The 19,447-nt window shown below is 32.4% G+C and overlaps 1 protein-coding gene across 1 annotated transcript in view; it reads left to right on the forward strand.

Annotated features, from left to right (window-relative positions):
• METTL25 (methyltransferase like 25) overlaps positions 1-19,121 on the forward strand; it is an 82,639-nt gene extending 63,518 nt beyond the window's left edge. The window contains exons 9-12 of the mRNA XM_069490338.1: positions 2,174-2,267; positions 16,534-16,608; positions 17,201-17,272; positions 18,813-19,121. Coding sequence (XP_069346439.1) covers positions 2,174-2,267; positions 16,534-16,608; positions 17,201-17,272; positions 18,813-18,905 — 334 coding nt within the window. The 3' untranslated portion in view covers positions 18,906-19,121. The remainder of the gene's footprint in view (positions 1-2,173; positions 2,268-16,533; positions 16,609-17,200; positions 17,273-18,812) is intronic.
• The last annotated feature ends 326 nt before the right edge of the window (positions 19,122-19,447 follow it).

Below are 19,447 nucleotides of genomic sequence, written 5' to 3' on the forward strand. Positions count from 1 at the left end.
GTATATGCAGGATCTGAGAATGATACAAAAACCCATAAAAATATAGTTCCTGCCTCCTGGAATCTGTACCCATTCAAGTGACTATTAATTCAAGGCAATGATAAAATAACAAATGATAGAAAAAGGGTAATGGCTATATAAATTCAGAATTAGAGAATATTATTGTTACTCATGTTACCAAAAAGAACATGTAAATTTGCACTTTGTCATAGGATGACTCCAGTTCAACTAAGTTGGAGGAAAGGAAAGAGTAGGGAACTTTGTAGTTCATTAAGAGGTGACTGTGTGGAAATTCTCTAAGGCAGAAATGTGGAGGACAGTCTGAAACAATCAGTATGCTCATCTAAGGAAAAACTGTAAATTCTGGAATGTCATGGGAGATGAGGTTGGGAAAATGTGATTAAGTTCATCCCAAGAAATGGGATAAGTTATACCCCCATCCCCTCCCCCGACTCTCCATCCCCCCGAGTCAGCACATTTAAGAGTGACCATTCCCCTATTTATATTTAGAAATACAGTAGGTTTTAAAAATAAATAAACCAGGGAAATTATAGTGTAATTATTCACATTATCTAGATGAATAATTTTCATTTTTAATTATTTTGTAAATACATTTGATATTTGGCATTTTGTTTTTAGAAAATAAAGTTTTATGTGAATCTGCTTTGGACCATTGGGTTTGAAATAACAAAAGGAAATTCATGTGTAATAAACTTAGCATTAAGATGGCACCATGACATGGATCTTGAGAAAATTATAGCGTTACTCATCCTTATACATCAATAAAGATTCTATTTCCAGACATAAAAAAAAGTAAAAAAAAGAAATAGGATAAGTATTGGAAGCTTTTCAAGCAGAAAGTAACAAAATAAAAAATATTCTTTTTAGAATATAACATGTAGTTAGAAATGAAGGAGAGAGACTTTAGAGGTGTTAATTAGGAAATAGTTGCAATAATCAGGACATGAAATAATGAAAAGTGGAATTGAGGTGGCCATCTTGAAATGTAGCTGAAGAAATACATTTGAATTATACTTTAGAGGAAGAAATGATAGCATATCATATCTAATTAATCAGAGGGGTTAATATTTATACTGCCAGGAGTAAATGAGGCTTTTTTCATTGTTTTTGATAACTTGTAGGTGGTGATTTTTTTATCCTTTTGATTTTTACATTATGCTTAAATTGCAACCAAAATTGTGAGATGTGGTTGTCTAGCACCATATTGTTTAAACTCAAAACCATCTTATGATACTTTATTTAAACTGTATTGAAAATCTGCAAGGTATGAATGAGATCAAGTCAGACCCAACTCAGCATATGGATCTTGGTCAATGCCTGGCATTGAAGAAGTTCTCTTTGCATAGGTGTTGAATTATTGCCGCTATTAGCAGGCCTTGCAATCAAATGTGCACTGTAATGTTGAACCAGTAAAATTAAAATTTGTTTTGTAGCACAGTGGAAACTTTTGAAACATCTATAGTTCCTTTTTAAAATGAGGCTTTTTTAATACTGTAAGTTTAAAACCTCTTTCTTATAGTATGGTCTTCATAATACTTTCTTTCATTGCTGTATGTTGTAAGAATTCTCAGAAGCAGATCCTGAATACCTTATAATATGTAACTTAAAAATAGTCACAAAAGTATTATTACATTTTGATAACATCTGGATCTTGTGCCATATATACAGAAGATATTTAAAAATATTTCATGAATGAATTTAAAACCATCTAAAATTTAAATTAGTCAATTTATTTTTTTTTTAATTTCAAAGTATTATGGGAGTACAAATGTTTTTGATTATAAGGATCGCTTTGGTAATGCTTGAGTCTGGAGTATAAGTGTGCCCATCACCCAGATAGTGTTCATTGTACCTGTTAGAAAGATTTTCACCCATCCCTCCTCCCTCCTCTCTGCTTATAATTTCCATTGAGTTATACTTCCCTCCATGCACATGTGTGCTTATTGGTAAATTCCAATTTAATAGTGAGTACATGTGGTATTTGTTTTTCCATTCTTTAGATACTTCACTTAGGATAATGGTCTCCAGTTCCATCCATATTGTTGCAAAAGGCAGTAAGTCATCCTTCTTCATGGCTGAATAGTATTCCATGGTATACCTATACCACATTTTGTTAATCCAGTTTAAAAAATTATTCAATTTTGTTTTGCAGTGATCAGCATGTTGGTAAAATTTATTCCAAATGTTCTTCCTTTGTGGATTATGTCAGAAAGTCTCTAAAGAAGCTTGGATTAGATGAGTCCAAGGTCAGTACATGATTACTCATTATCTTCATAAAAAACAGAGGAACTTCTATAGGGTAATGAATTGAGATAATAGAAAATAATTTGCCTTCTACTTTTCTCTCATTTGTGAAAAAGTCTAAATTATCACTCTTTTGAAGCCATACCTCCATCATCTTTATTCCAGTTCATCCTTCCTGTCAATGTAGATAGTTTGCTGTCTATGCTTCCAGAGAAAATCCTCCTTTAGGCTTATTGAGTTAAAAATGTGCCAATTCATAGATCAAAATAGCATTAAAAAGAGAGACAACAGTACAAATTGTAATTACAAGTAAAGAGAGAATAGTTTTAATTTTGAAATGCATCTATATACAGCTTGTACAACTAATCAAAATTAAAAATCTGAAATTCAAAAGGCCTTTGATTAGGAGAATTTTGGAAAGTTGTAACATCATAGGAAACCCAAGCTAATAATTAATAACATGTTGAAGGCAGAATGGTAAGCTGGTTGACTGATAATAATATATATTCTAACACTGAGAAAAATATAAACTCTCAACATGATTTAAATGAGTCATTAACTAAAATATTAAATGGAACTTGAGTCACTCTGGTATTTTGAATTGATTATAAATTGAAACAGAATAAAATAATTGGTTAAAGAAATGAAATGGATTTCCTGAAAAAGTTACAAAGACAAAATTAAGTTATATCAAAACTAAAAAGTATTGTTATTGATTGTACCAATTATTCATTTAATTCCCAGTTGCTTTATTACTTAAAGCAATTGAACTAGTACTAATCAGTTTCATCCCTGGTAAAATGGGTATAGGGTTTAGGAAGGATTAAATTAGGCAACATACATAAAGCTCTTAACACAATGTTTGTACATAGTAAATGCTAACTGTAAGATACTCCTTTTTATTATTATAATCCCTGTACTGCTAGTAATAAAACAATTGATACGATTCTTATAGATTCTTATAAATATTTTTATTTATTCACTAAAACGAAGACTCCTAGTTTTGCATAAATACATTAGAATAGACGTGATTATACTAGTTATTTTATTTCTGAGTTTTTAGAAAATGTTTTTAACACATCAAAGTGATCTTCCTTCCAATTAGTCTTAAAAATTGCAAGACATACTAAAAGGAAGAAACACAGTTTGAAGAGACAGAGCAAGCATCAAAACGAAATTCAAATATGGCAAGGATGTTGGAATTATCAGACCAGAAATTTAAAACAATGATGACTAATATGCTAAAGGTTCTAATGGTTAAAGTAGACAGCATGCAAAAGAGATTGACAATGGAAGGAAAAAGATGGAAATTCTAAAAAAGAATCAAAAGTAAATGCTAGAGATCAAAAATACTGTCACAGAAATGAAGAATGCCTTTGATGGGGGCATTAGTAGACTAGACACTGCTGAGGAAAGAATCTCTGAACTTAAGGATACACCAATAGAAAATATGAAAACTGAAAAGCAAAGAGAGGTAAGAGTGAAAAAAAAGAAAAATAATCCACAGTATCCAAGGACTGTAGGACAACTACAAAAGGTGTAGAATACACATAATGGGATTAATAGACGAAATATTTGAAGCAATAATGACAGAAATTTTTCCAAATTAATGTCAGACACCAAACCACAGATCCAGAGAACACCAAGCAAGATAAATACAAAAAAAAATTACACCTAGGAAGATTATTTTCAAATTACAGAAAATGTAAAGAAAAAGTACTGATAGAATCCATAGGAAAAAAACATGTTACCTATAGAGGAACAAAGATAAGAATTACATCTAAATTCTCCTCAAAAGCCATGCAAGCAAGGAAAGAGTAGAGTGAAATACTTAAAGTGTTGAGAGGAAACATAGAATTGTATACTCTATGAAATTATCCTTCAAAAGTGTAGGAGAAATAAAGACTTTCTCAGACAAACAAAAATTGAGGGAATTTGTTGCCAGTAGACATGTCATGCAAGAAATGAAATGTCAAAAGAAGTTATAGATCCCAAGGAGGATCTATCCCAGGTATGTAAGTCTGGTTCAACATTCAAAACCAATTAAGGTAATTCATCACAAGAGGCTAAAAAAGAAAAATCACATCAATAGATAAAGAAAAACATTTGACAAAATCTAACAACCATTCATAATTAAAAACTCAGTAAACTAGGGATATTTAGGAACTTCCTCAATTTGATGGAGAATATCCACAAAAAATATAGCTAGTATCATACTTAATGTGAGAAACTTAAAGCTTTCCCACTAGGATCAGGAACAAAGCCAGGATGACCCCTCTTATCACTTCTTTTAAGCATCATATTGAGAGTACTAGCTAGTGCAATAAGATAAGAAAAAGAAATAAAAAATATAGAGATTGAGAAGGAAGAAATAGAACTTTCCCTGTTCACAGATGACATGATTGTCTAAGTAGAAAATCTGAAAGAATTGACAAAAAAACACGTGGAAGTAATCAGTTATTACCACAAGGTTACAGAATACAATGTTAATATACAAAAGTTAATCATTTTCCTATATACCAGCAATGAACAAGTGGAATTTGAAATTAAAAACACAATGGCATTTACATTCATATTCCCCCCAAACATGAAGTACTTAGTATTAAGTCTAACAAAATATATACAAAATCCATGTGAGGAAAACTACAAAACTCTGATGAATGAAATCAACAAGGAACAAATAAATGAGGAAATAGACATTTCATATTTATAAATAGGAAAATCCAATATTGTCAAGATATCAGTTCTTACCTAATCTATAGATTTACTAAAATCCCATTCAAAATCTCAGGAAGTTATTTTGTCGATACTGAAAAACTGATACTAAAGTTCATATGAAGAGGCAAAAGAACCAAAATAGCCAATACAGTATTAAAAGAGAAGAATAAAATTGGAGTAATGACCTTACCTGACTTTAATATTTACTATAAAGCCTACACGGTAACCAAGACAGTTTTGTATTGGTGAAATAATAGACAAATAGATCCATGGAATAGAATAGAGAACTCAGAAATACACCCACATAAATATAGTCAACTGATCTTTGACAAAGTAGCAAAGGCAGTGCCATGCAGTAGTCTTTCCAACAAATAGTTCTGGAACAGTTGGACATCTACATGCAAAAAAATGAATCTAGACACAGACCTTACATTTTTTACAAAAATTAACTCAAGGTGAATCGGAGACCTAAATGTAAAATACAAAACTATAAAATTTCTGGAAAATAACATAGGAGAAAACCGATATGACTTTGGGTATGGTAATGACTTTTTAAATATAACATCAAAGCTACAATCCATGAAATAATTGATAAGCTTCATTACCTCATTAAAATTTAAAATTTCTGCCCTGCAAAAGACACTGTCAAGAAAATGAAAAGACAAGCCACAATTTTTTAAAAGATATTTTTTAAAAGATATATCTAATAAAGGACTATATTTGAAGTATAAAATTCTTAAAACTCAACAATAGTAAAGCAAACAATCTGATTAATAAATAGGCTACTAAAGACCTTATCAGATACCTCACCAAAGAATATATACAGATGGCAAATAAGCATGTGAAAAGATGCTCCTTGTCATATGTCATCAGGGAAATACAAAATAAATCAAAAAGATACCACTACACGTTTATTAGAATAGCCAAAATCCAGAGCACTGACAACAACAGATGTTGGTGAAAGTGTAGAGCAACAGGAATTCTCATTTATTACTGGTGGGAATGCAAAATGGCACAGCTGCTTTGGACAATAGTTTGGTGGTTTCTTAACAAAACTAAACATACTCTTATCATACTATTTTGTAAAAGGGCTGTCTGATGCAAAGCACCTCCCAAAAGCAGAAGTTGAGAAATCAAAGAATGAGGCAGGCAAATCTAGTTTGTCGGTAAAAGGCAACAAAACGGTAGATTTATTGGGGAACTTATAGACAGAAGCATGGTCTTGGGCAGCAGCAAGACAGGTAGATCTCCACATTGCTACCTCCCAGACCCCAGGGCTTATCTACCTTAGGGAAGGGGTACCCATGCTTCAAAAGGAATGTGCAGGACAATTGAAGCTGACTCTTCAGGTAAACGCGAGGATGTTATGTGTGTCCTAACCTAAGATTTGTCTAAGGACAGGATTTGTGGTCACTATGAGTTTATGATAACATTAAGGTTGCCTTGGCTTGCACAAGGAACAGTAAATAAAGTAGAAATCTTGGAGGCATTCCTGGGACTGGGTTTAATCAGAAGTCACCATGGTAGATTAGCATCCAATGTGGAGTGACTTTAATCTCCACACATAAGATCCAGCAATCACGTGCCTTAGTTTTATCTAAAGGAATTAAAAACTTATGTCCATACAAATACCTGTATGTTGATGTTTATAGCAGCTTTATACATATTGGCCAAAACTTGGAAGCAACCAAGATATCCTTCAGTAGGTGAGTGGATAAATATGGTGTGCTATACCCATACAATGAAATGTTATTCAGCATTAAAAAAATGAGCTACCAAGCCATGAAAAGACATGGAGGAACCTTAAATGCCTATTACTAAATGAAAGAAACTGTATGAAAAGGCTACATGCCATATGATTTCAATTATATGCATTCTGGAAAAGGCAAAACTGTAAAGACAGTAAAAAACACTAGTGGTTCCAAGTGTTGGCGAGGGAGAAAGGGATGACTAGGCAGAGCACAGAGGATTTTTAGGTAAGTAAAACTATTCTGTATGTCATTATAATATTGGATACATGTCATACATTTGTCTCAACCCATAAAATATGTGTTAATACCACCAAGAGTATAAAGTATAAGGTATAAAGTAAACCATGGTTTTGGGGGGATAATGATGTGTCAACAATGTGTCAATCAACTGTAACAAATATGCCAGTCTGGTGGGAAGTATTAATAGTGGGGGAGGCTGTGCATGTGTGGGGACAGGGTTATATGGAAACTGTACTTTCTGCTCAGTTTTGCTGTGAACCTAAAACTATTCTAAAAATTAGAGTCTATTTAAGAAAAGAAAGCACTTATGGTAGGTACTATCTTTATTCCTGATTTAATGGATCTAGAAAGAATCTCAGAATAAGACAAGTCCTTTTTCCTGTTCAAGGAACTACCAAGTGATCGAGCTAGAGCTTGAATATAGCCTCAACTAACATCAAAAACTTAACTCTTTAACTACCACTAGTGAAATTAAAAACAAAAGAAAGAAGACTAGGTAGATAAGTAACACCGTGCAAAAGGAAAGTCTTAAATAAAGTCATTACTTTTGTTTACTAATAATAGTGAGAATAGTGTCCCATTGATTTTTCTCATAATACTATTTAAGCTCATTTTTTAAAAAATATGTTGATAAAGTGGGTTACCAAAAAAAGGACCAGGAAACCCAAGCTGGAAGACATTGGGGGAGGAGGTTACCAAACAACAAGATAACATGTGAAAAAGGATTTGCTGGTGAAAGAAAGCAAATAAATGAGTATTTTTTATGGGGGGATGGTTAACTTTAAGCAAGAGAAATTAAAAGAAGAGTGTCTGTCAGTACAGTGTGATTGGAAATAGAAAAAGTTATTAAAACCAAAGTTATGGTTTCAATCCAATACAAATATTTTACTCCCACATTATGAAATATCAGTGCTAAAATGAAAGTTTTAACCACAAGCACAATAAAATGAGTTGTATATTATTTTTTTCAAAAAATGAAATTAATTTTCATGTGAAATCCTAAATACTGAGAAGTGTCAAAACCATTTAAGTCTAAAATATTAAATGTACCAAAATACTTAAAAGATCTTTGACTATATTCATAATTATTTATTAATATATATAATTGGATGTGTGGTGAATACATTGATGTGTTTATGATTTTTTAAAGTACATCTTTTCATATTCAAAACTATGTAAGCAAGTGAATTGCCTAGAAAATATCTTAAGATGCTCTAGATAAGTTCTTAGTCGCAAGAAATCATGTTAAACATGTGGAAATAAACAGAACATTCCCAGAAAAATGATTATTCCAAAGGAAACTAGAGCTGCATACTAAAGTGCAGCACACACAGCTTTAAAGATTAATCCATACACCCTATAGTCAGTTAGGAAAGACAGCATTAGATATTTCTCTTAGAGCCTAGTTTCTCAAACTCGGCATTTTTGTTATTTGGATAATTCTTTGTTGTGAGAGGCAGTCTTTTGTATCATAGGATGTTTAGCAGCATCTCTGGCCTCTACCCACTAGATGTCAGCAGTAACACTCCAGTGGTAACAATTAAAAAAATTAAACTTAAAAAGAAAGTCTCCAGACATTGCCAAAATTATTCCCAGTTAAGAACCGCTGTCTTTGAGCATTTGTGATCTCAGTGATTCCATTTGCAGTCATCTAATATTCCCATTATAAACTCCATATTTTTAAAAAGTATTATTTTATTTACATGCTCATGTTATACCAAGAAGTATGGAGAAAGGGAGGGGGATCAAATTCCTTGCAGATACTTGTCAGGTGATAATAATGCAAAATTCCCTGCCCCCCCCCCCCAAGAAACTAATATTCTAGTTAAGAAGAGAGAGCGTCTCTGTTATTTTGCTTCCTATCAAAAGCCAGGTTGAGAAATTTGATATTTGAAAGTGATTTTTTTTTAAGTATGATAAACATAAGTCCTGGCTTGTCCCAGAGAGTCCTGCTTTACATTTGTTATATTTCCCTAATTATTAATAACACTTCCATTTCACTCTTAAAAGTGTGCCAGTTTGGATAAAAAATTATATGGTCTTCTTACTTTTAAGGGGCATGCTATCCCTACATAATTCTAGAAATTCAAGCCTCATTTCTATAGCAAATCACATCATTAAAAAACTGTACTTCTCTGTTTACACCCCTAAACCTATAGTAGTTCATCCCTGTAGGGATGCATTATCAGAACTATGATTAAATAGTTTGTTTTTATTAAGGTTTAAAGAAGGAAGGAATGTATTACTTGGCTCTTTGATTAAAAAAATAATGATTTATTCAGGTTTTCTTAATAATTGGTGGGAAGTTATTCCAGGAATACATATATAGTACTTATAAGAAAGACTGGAATCTGTCAGCTTCACAAGAACCCAGAAAAGAGATGTACAGCCTGGTCTCATCAGAATATAGTTTGTTAACTGGAAGCAGGATTCAAAACAGCCATAGTGCAAAGTTATTATTACTTTCTGAGCGATAGTGCTTGCCATTTTAGTGTTAGAGCACCATTATGGTGATTCAGCTCCAGAACTACCAGCTAATTCACTCATTCTAGAGAATCTAGGTCATTTTTCTCTTACAATTTTTGCTATTAATAGGTTGTTTATTCATGACTATGCTTCATACCTCCAACAAACTTTGTGTATCTTTCCAGTCCCCTTTCTCCACATACACACAGTTGAAAAAGAAGATATAGTTGATTTATTTAATCTTTATCATACCTGTTTGGATAGAGTTTTTGTTCACCCCATGTCATTGGCAGGGCCACCACATAAAATGTACAATTTTTGCTCTGCGGAAGAACACCTAGCTGATGGCACAATTGAGAACTAAAATTCCAGCCTGTGTTCCATTTAAAACAAGTACCTTGGCCCAGGACTACATCCACCCAAAAGAAAGTAGGGTGTCTTTTTCTAATTCTCACAGAGACACCATGTGGCTTAGCTGTAGCCCTGTTATAAGCCGTAGAAACCCTAAGTGTAATAAGACAAGAGAGAGAGAGAAGAGGGGTAATGTGTGGCTTTGGGAAGACCTTTGTGCATAAGTTGCATCCTGTGACTCTTACCCCAACCAATGATTGGACAGGGACACATTAAAATGAGGCTTATGACTTGAAGGCATTCTGAGTCAACCTATTTGGTACAAGGATATTTCCAGACATTCAATTAAGACATTATTAAGAAGCTTTTATGTTAACTGAGTTATGGTATATAATAAGCTACATAATAAATTTCTGTTCACTTTTTCCTAATAGGATGATCTCCAAAAAACACTCAGCTTATTTCTTTTTTCCCTTACCTATCAGGAGGTTAAAAGTTAAATTTATGCTTGATTCTAGCAACTGTTTTTAACTAAGTTATTTTGGCATCATCTTCTTCTCCCTTGAATTATATACCCTTGAAAGCTTATTTTACTTTAATGGCACTACTATTGATATATTTATGCCTCATATTGTAATCTGCCTCAAATTTTTCTTGACAATAAGCATATTATTACAATTTTCTTGTAACTTACGATTATATAGATTTGAAGCAATTAGATTTGACAAAAGTTAATTATACTTCTTTCAAATTATGACCAAAACAATATGCCAAAATTACGTGCAAAGCCTAATAATATTTAATGCCAAGTGCCCAGAAGATAAAATAGTATTTTCATTAAGCAATAAAAAGTCTCATGTAATATAAGTCTAATTCTATATAAGAACAGCCACAATGCCTATAAAAATTATCTTTATTCTCCCAGCTAACCACAGGGAAATTTGGGTACACAAATAAATGCCTGCCTGGCAACCAGTAGCTCTAGGGAGTAGAAGATATTATCATTGAAAGAATAGGAACAAATAAAGAGAAAACACATTATACTTTTTATTTTTTTATGTAAGGAAGAAAAATAAGCTGCTTAATTATTTTAGTAATACTGCAGTTAATATATTAGAAAACATTAATCTCAATGTCACATTGTTTTAGATTATTAGACTTATTCAAATATATAAAATATTCAAATGTTTTATTTAATTCAAATGAAAAATATGTGATAATTATATGATATATTAATACTTATTTTTAGAATACATACAAGCTGAATATTATATTTTATATGTAGATTTTGCTGTTCAAATAATAGCAGGTTCCAGTTTTATTTCCATTATCTAGTAACTGAACAAGCATGGAATAGAAAATATGAGAACTTTATACATTTTCCTTTTGTTCTTGTTAAGAAAACCTCTATCTTATTGCCCATAAATTTCAAGTTTAGGAAGCTCAGTTCAGTCACATGCAAAATTTCATCATGTATAAAAGAAATAAATATACTGAGTCACTTTTGTTCTATGTACTCCGCAAGGTCACAGTGATACCAATATTTGGATAACTTCTGTCAGCCTAAGAATATCAGGACCACTTCAGCCTCTTGCCACTGGCTTTGTCTTCCCTGGCTCCTTTGACAGGATCAGCTGATGGCCTTACCTTCCCGTCTACCTACTTTAGTTCTTAAGCCAATTATGATCTAGCCAGGAAGCTTTAATCCCACCATCTAGTGGTGAGAATTAGTCAGTTGCTAACTCATCTTCTAATTACTTTTGATAACATATGACGTGGGGAGGATCTCTGAACAACTATGTATATCTCTCATCCACTCTTGTAACCAACTTCCCCTAAAGTTATAATATGGTCCACCTTTGCTTATCTGGACCCCTAGATCTATAAAAATAAATAAAAAAAGAAAGAAGAGAAAAATGTCCCATGGAAAAGAATTTCAAATATTTTATGTAAGCTATTCCACCCCCAAGAAGATGGAGCATAGCTCCCCACTACTTAAGTGTGGACTGCACATGATGACTTTCTTCCAAAGAGTACAGTATAGGAAGGGTGGGGGAAAAGATGAACTTCACAGTGAAAAACCCTGACAAATCTTATCTCAGCCAGATACTCAGGTCAACATCAACAGGGATAAGTCATGTTGATAGTACGTACTCTTGATACGATGTGAGGAACATGACACTCTACTCCTGTGGTCTTTCTATCAAAAACAATATCCCCAGTCTATCCATGAGAAAAACATCGGAAAAATCCATCTGGAGGAATTTTCTACAAAATACCTGACCAGTACTCCACAAAATTGTAAAGGTTATCAAAAACAAGGCAAGTCTGAGAAACGGTCAAAGCCAAGAGAGCTAAATGCAATCTGGTATCCTGGATGGGATTCTAGAACTAAAAAAGGACATTAAATAAAAACTAAGGAAATCTGAATGCAGTGTGGACTTTAGTTAATGGTAGTGTATCAACATTGGTTTATTAGGCTGGGCTCAGTGGCCCACACCACTAATCCCAATGCTTTGGGAGGCTGAGGCAGAAGGGTCTCTTAAGGCCAGGAGTTTAAGACCAGCCTTGGTGAGACCCCATCTCTACAAAAAAATTTTGTAAATTATATGGGCATGGTGGCATATGCTAGTAGTCCTATACTCTGGAGGCTGAGACAGGAGGATTGCTTGAGCTCAGTAGTTCACGGTTACAGTGAGCTATCATCGCACTACTGCACTCCAGCCTGTGTGACAAAGCGAGACCCTGTCTCTGAATGAATAAATAAACATATGATAAGATGTTAATAAGGAGAAATGGGTATAAAGTATGTGAAAATTCCCTGTACTATCTTCAAAATTTCTTTAAATCAAAACTGTTCTAAAATATGTTTATTTTTTTAAAAAACAATATGAGAGAAGCTAATGCTTACTGAACCTTTGCTTTGTGCCAGGCACTGTGCTAAAAGCTTTGTTTATATTGTCTCATCAATTACTGAGGATGGCCTTATAAAATGAGTGACGTTATTCTCATTTTATAGGTGAAGAAATTGAGACATAGGTTACATGGATTTCTTTAGGCCAGAATCTAGGAAATCAGGGAGAGTCCAATACAGGCTGTCTTACTCTAGAGTCCATGCTTCTGTCTGTTATAATTATATAACTTATTAATAGACATTGAGCACAAGAAGAACACTTGTTTGGCATTTTTCCAAAACTCAAAATCATCAGGCAAACAATAAACCAATGAGGAAGAATAAAAAGAAAATTCATAACTTGCCAGTAGACAAAATAAGTGCACTTCTAAAACAGATTGAAGAACTGAGGTTTGAAATAAAGGCAGAAGAAATTCAAGGAACTTACTGAAGAGTTGAAGAAGAGATGCTTATATCCTGAACTTTAACTCTTGAAATCATGCAGATAGGATGAAATTGGTCAAGTGTATGAAACATGTTGGATAGTAAAACATCGAACACATGGGCAATATTAGAGTTAAAGTAACTGTCAACAAATTACAAGGGAAGAAGGGGTGGTAATAAATCTAAAATGCCTGAGCATGATTTTTTATTTACTGTTTCTCACTTCAGTTTGTTTTTAGGACTGGATATCTCCCTGAACATTACTCACAGCCCACTAAGTTGGGGCCTTACACAGCTTAACTCATACTAGTCTTTTTTTCTAGAGTTTCTAGGAGTTGGGCAACAGGGAACAATGGAATTCATGATCAATACTCCCAGCTGCCATTCACCATACTTTCAACTTACAAATGTTCATATGTGTCATTGCCTAAACATGATCTATGCCAGGGACTGCCTCAATTCTAATGCCTTTATCTCCAGGAAGTTGACCCTACTTACACTCTTAATGGCTTTAACAGCAAATAATGCCATCTTTAAAATGAGACCATGAATATATGTATCATAAAGATTGATGTTAGGATTTAATGAGAGAGTGTCTTCATCTTGAAATTTCCTTATAATTTCTATGTTCTAATGAGACTGGTTTTTTAGCATTTGATTTAGTAAGTTAATTGAAACATCAAATCACTCCTTAAGCACTCAATTTTTCACTTAAAAACATACGAATACAGGGCTGTGCACAGTGGCTCACTCATGTAATTTTAGGACTTTGGAAGGCCAACGCAGGAGAATTAATTGGAGCCAGTAGCTTAAGACCAGCCTGGGCAACATAGCAAGACCCTGTCTCTACAAACAATTTAAAAATTTAGCCAGGTATGATGGCACATGCCTATAGTCCTAGCTACTCAAGAGGGGGAGGCAAAAGGATTACTTAGGCCCAGGGGTTTAAGGCTGCAGTGAGCTATGATCATGCCATTGCACTCCAGCCCTGTTGACAAAGTGAGCCCTTGTCTTGGGGGAAAAAAAAAAAAAATTGGACACAATTGTTCCCAGGGTATCCACAGGGAATTGGTTCTAGGACCCTCCAGGTACAAAATTCCACAGATGGTCTGACCCCTTATATAAAATGGTATACTATTTGCATATAACCTATGCATATCCTCCTATATATATACTTTAAATCATCTCTAGATTACTTATAATACCTAATACAATATAAATGCTTGATTTTTATGTGTATTTTTTATTGTTGTATTGTTATTCTTTATTGTTTTATTCCAAATATTTTCAATTCATGGTTGCCTGAATCCATGGATGCAGAACTAATAGATGCAAAAACCCATAGATACAGAGGGCTGACTGTATACTTTTTATTCACTAACTTTTGGTGTAAGAACAAGGCCATTTTTTTTTTTTTACACACAGGTTTGTATATGATTTCACTGTTTAGAGTTCTACCTTGACTTCTTTGCATCAAACATAGGTATAATGCATAGTCTTTAGTATCCATCTTTGGTTCACTTAAAGTAAAATAACAAGCTTTTTTATTTTTAATAGGCGTCTAAAGATGGTGTTCTCAATTTTCTTTCCAGAATCACTCAAAAGCAACAAACAGAATGAGAAACAGAAACACAAATTCCTTTTTTGACAAAGTCAGAAAGGCATTTTAAGTTTCAAACTATGTATATTTTGAAGTACAATGAAAGTGAAAGAAGGATCTAGAAAGAAAGATTCCAGGAAGAAATGCCCAGGATTACAGATTGTAGACAAAACCAACAATGCACAGTTCCCTGTGCTGGCATATACTGAGGAGCAAAATCAAAAATCTCTAGTTTGGAACAAACACAGCTAATAACCAAGATGGTGCTTCCCAGTTTGACACAATGGAGGAACAAAGGGTTTGGAAAACCCAAGAAATCACAGTGAGAAAACATTTGTAGGAAGCAGGATGGGCTGTCCTGCAACTGCTGATCTTAGGCGAATAGGGGAGAAGATGATTAAAAGTTGTAGTTCACACACACACACACACACACACACACACACAATTTTATGAGATGAGAGTTTTTGCTGCCTTGAAATACAAGCCTGGATCCAGTCCAAGATATTCTACTGTCAAAGTTTGGTCCAGGAGGTACTCATTTGATTCAAAAATGGGTAAAATTTTAAGGGCAGGGGTGTTTAATCTGCATGTGTTCTGTACCAAAAGAGATTTTTTTCTGGAAAGCTTCATAAGAAATTGGATGAGACAAAGCCTTACTTTTCACTATTACTCTTTCGTACTTTTTAAATTCAAAAGAAACTTAGTGCAATAACAAAAAGAATAAGAGCTTTGAAAAAAATAATAAATTCATTTAGACATTTGCAAAGAAATATGATTTCAGATTTTTGACTGATTTTATCCAGTCCTTCATTCGTTTTGACCGTATGTAAGTGACGGAAGTCTCTTTTGGTGACTTTTTTTTATCAAGCCTTTCACAAAGGCATTCAATTTATAGAAACAACTTTTCTTTTTGTTTTCATATTTTATTGGTTATATAATATTTATTTATACTACAGTTTTGGTATCTCTTACCCAAAATGATTGGAACCAGAAGTGTTTCAGAGTTTTTCAGATTTTGGGATATTTACATTATATACTGTACTTAATGGTTAGGCATCCCTAATCTGAAAATCTGAAATCCAAAATGCTCCAATGAATATTTCCTTAGAGTGTCATGGTGACACTCAGTGTTTCAGATTTTGGAACATTTCAGATGTTGGATTTTTAGATTAGGGATACTCGACCTGTGTATCATTACAATAATATAACTGGCATAACAAGTTTAGAAATAAATACAGTTGACTCAGTAAGCATAAAGCTCACCTGGTAGGAGCAAAAACATGTAAGCTATCTAAAGTTGGCCTGCTAAGTACAAGGGTTCAGCATACTATGGTATTTGTTTTAGAGAAAAAACAGAAAGTAATACTTGTTGATGTATTTGTTAAATGGATGCCATTATTGTGTTCCTGTTGCCTTTGAATTCTTTTCCAGGATATATAGTCTTAGATATAGTGTTTTAAATTTTAATTTTAGTCAAAAAATGTTTATTAAGTTCCTGCTGTGTGCCTGTGCATAGTAACAGTGAAAGTAAATAGTTTATCACTAGTTGTTGAAATTAAACAGTATTAATAGGATGTGATTGGTGATTTTATAAATGATATGCTAAATAACCTACCTATATCAGTGCAGATTTAAGTGAATTTGAAGTTGTATCGACTTGCTTCATGTATATCTTACAGAAAGCTCTTCGGACACCTGTGGTTGTCATGTCAAATTGATGTCATGTTTATTTGACTTTAGAATATATTTGATAAAGAAGAATACTTTTTAAACTATTGTTAAATTTTTTTTTTTTTATCTTGAAGCTGCCAGAAAAAATTATAATGAACTACTATGAGAAGTATAAACCTCGAATGAATGAGCTGGAAGCTTTTAATATGGTAAATCTCAGAGTTAAGCATATTAAATTGGATACCTTGTTAGACTTGAATAGGGTCCTATTAAATTTTATTACAGGGCCAAGCAATCTATGTTGTTTTTCTCTTACTATAGAAAAACTGTTTTGGATCATTTCCTATTTCAGAACTATATTAGGTGTCAGTAATGTAATAAAGAGAACACATGGTAGATTTCTCTTAAAGTGTATTATAAATGCACAAAAAGAAGTTTCAGAGTCCTTTGAACACATATTGGTCTCAATGCAGTTATTTCACAAGCATTCCTTTTAATGAATTTCATTTTTAGTACCCCTTTAAAAGCTTTCTGTCACATATGATTGCTTGTTGGATTCTACCTCAAAGTGACTTAAAGAACATTCTTTCCTATTATTATTAAAGAAAACCTTTTGATCTCTGCAGTATTCATTTTCTGAAGATGTACATGGGTATTGGAGATCTGGCTTATATAAACTTCTATAGATATATTTTCTTAAAAATAAGTGTTAAGGAAGTCTTAAGTGTTAAGCTAGTCTTTTTTTTTTTTTTTTTTTTTTTTTTTTTTTTAAGTAGCACCATACTATCTTTTTTCTTTTAGTTGAAAGTTGTTCTGGCTCCTTGTATAGAAACATTGATTCTTCTGGATCGACTTTGCTACCTGAAAGAGCAGGTAAATTATATTATTTTAAATGCATAACAAATACCTTTATCAAATACAGTAATATGTATCCACTTATATCTAGGATAAGGTTCTTTCACATAAAACTAGTAGGAAAATTTTTCTCATTATATTTTCATAGTTTAAATATTCATTCCATCTCTTTTTAAACATACAAACATATGTACAACAGATGTTTTCAGCAAAGCTGTTTAATAAAGTTTACATTCTTTTAATTATATGGTAATTATTATACATAGGCAATGAACATAAACCACCATATATGATATTATATAGCTAAAATTAATAAAGGCCAGACATGAAAGATATTATATATACATTTCATTTTGTAAGAATTTGCCTTTTAATTCACTTTTGGATTTTTGGCCTTATGGAGCCTACAGTATAGAAACGTCTTTTTGATCAATGAAGATTATTTCTGGTTTTTCACAATCTTATTTGTTTTATCTATGTTGAGTGACAAAATATTGTCTTTTGGGTTGTCTTTAGGGTAAATATTTTTTTGAAAATTCTACTCTGAGCTGTGGTTCAAATAAAGTTTGCTGAACTGTAAATTAAATCCATTCATAAACCCAACCTAACATTTCCACTATACACCCTTTATTTTAAAAATTTTATTTTATCATAGGAGGAGCTTTACTTCTTCTCAACAGGCTACTTGGAATAAATGGCTATTAATAAACATTTGCTTTGTTTTAATTTGTATTTTTATGAAGAAAGGCAACTTTTAAATATATAAATAATGATGTACTTTCCTAAGCTACCAACTAACTATACATCACTGGAAAACTTTGGTTTCCAAGTTGATAGTGACCTATTTTACTGGATACTCATCTCCCTTTTCAAAACAATTTTCACTGGTGTAAGTACAATAGTGAAGCAAAACAGTATTCACAAAGATTTATATGTTGTAATGACATTATAGAAATCACAGAAATATTAATTTTTAATATATTATAAAAGGAATACATATTTATGATAGAAAATTTAAAATCCAGAAGAATATAAAAATAAAATTAAAAGTAGTCATAATCCCACCTTTTAGCATTAACTATTACATTTTTGGTATATTTTCTGATGAATCTCTCAAATATATGTATGTTATGTGTGTATGTATGTGCACATTATTTATACTTTAGTTAAAATTGGAATGAAATTATAAATACAGTCTTACATCTAATTTGTTTTATTTCATTTAGAATTTCCCACCTCATTAAACATACTACAGAAAGTGAATAATATTTCATCATAAAATAATTTATTTAATACCTATTGTTATTGGCCACTTCTAGTTTTTCATGATCACAGCTAAGAATAAGATTGTCATTCACTTTCTATGTACATCTTTATTTCCTCAGCATAAAGTCTTAAAGGTGAAATTGTAAATATTAATTTTATTCAACAAAGAGTAGTTTTCTTTCATATAGTTTATTTTTTCTGTAGTTTTTATATAACAATATATAATCTGACTCATCTCTCCTTTTTTTCTTCAACAAATGGTTGTATATCTAAATTACTTATCAATTTGCAGGAAGATATTGCATGGTCTGCACTTGTGAAGTTGTTTGATCCTGTGAAATCTCCCAGATGTTATGCTGTTATTGCTCTGAAGAAGCAGCAATGATTTCATTTGAAGCTAATTATTAGATATATCTGTGTGCGGGGCCTGTTGCTAAGATTGCTTTTCTAAACATTTATGCCCTATTATAAAAATATTTTTAAATCATTGCTATATATTTTAAATAAATAATAAAGTAATGGCTAACAACAGGTCATAATCTATTTTTCCATTGTCAAAGCATACATTCATAGAATAAGAACCCATAAAAATATTATAAAAGGATTGAAAAGTGTTGATCCATATTCCTGAGTTAGTATGTCAATAGGACATTGTAATCTGAGTCTTAATTCCTGTTCAGTATTAGAAACCCTTTTTATTTGCTACATACCACATTTTGACTTCTGTTGACTTAAAAACAAATGAAAGGTACAGGTAGTTAGTTGGTGCCTAAGATCATTTGCATTTTCATTCACATTTTTAGAAGGGTTTTCTGTGTTACCTGAAGGGAAAAAGTCTATATTTAAAGGAAAGAAATACTCAGGAACCAGGTCAGAAATAAAAAGTGCCTAATGTAAAGCATACTTTACACTGCATTTAATCTAAGT

The sequence above is a fragment of the Eulemur rufifrons genome, chromosome 16 (assembly GCF_041146395.1).
Source record: "Eulemur rufifrons isolate Redbay chromosome 16, OSU_ERuf_1, whole genome shotgun sequence".
Classification (NCBI taxonomy): Eukaryota; Metazoa; Chordata; class Mammalia; order Primates; family Lemuridae; genus Eulemur; species Eulemur rufifrons.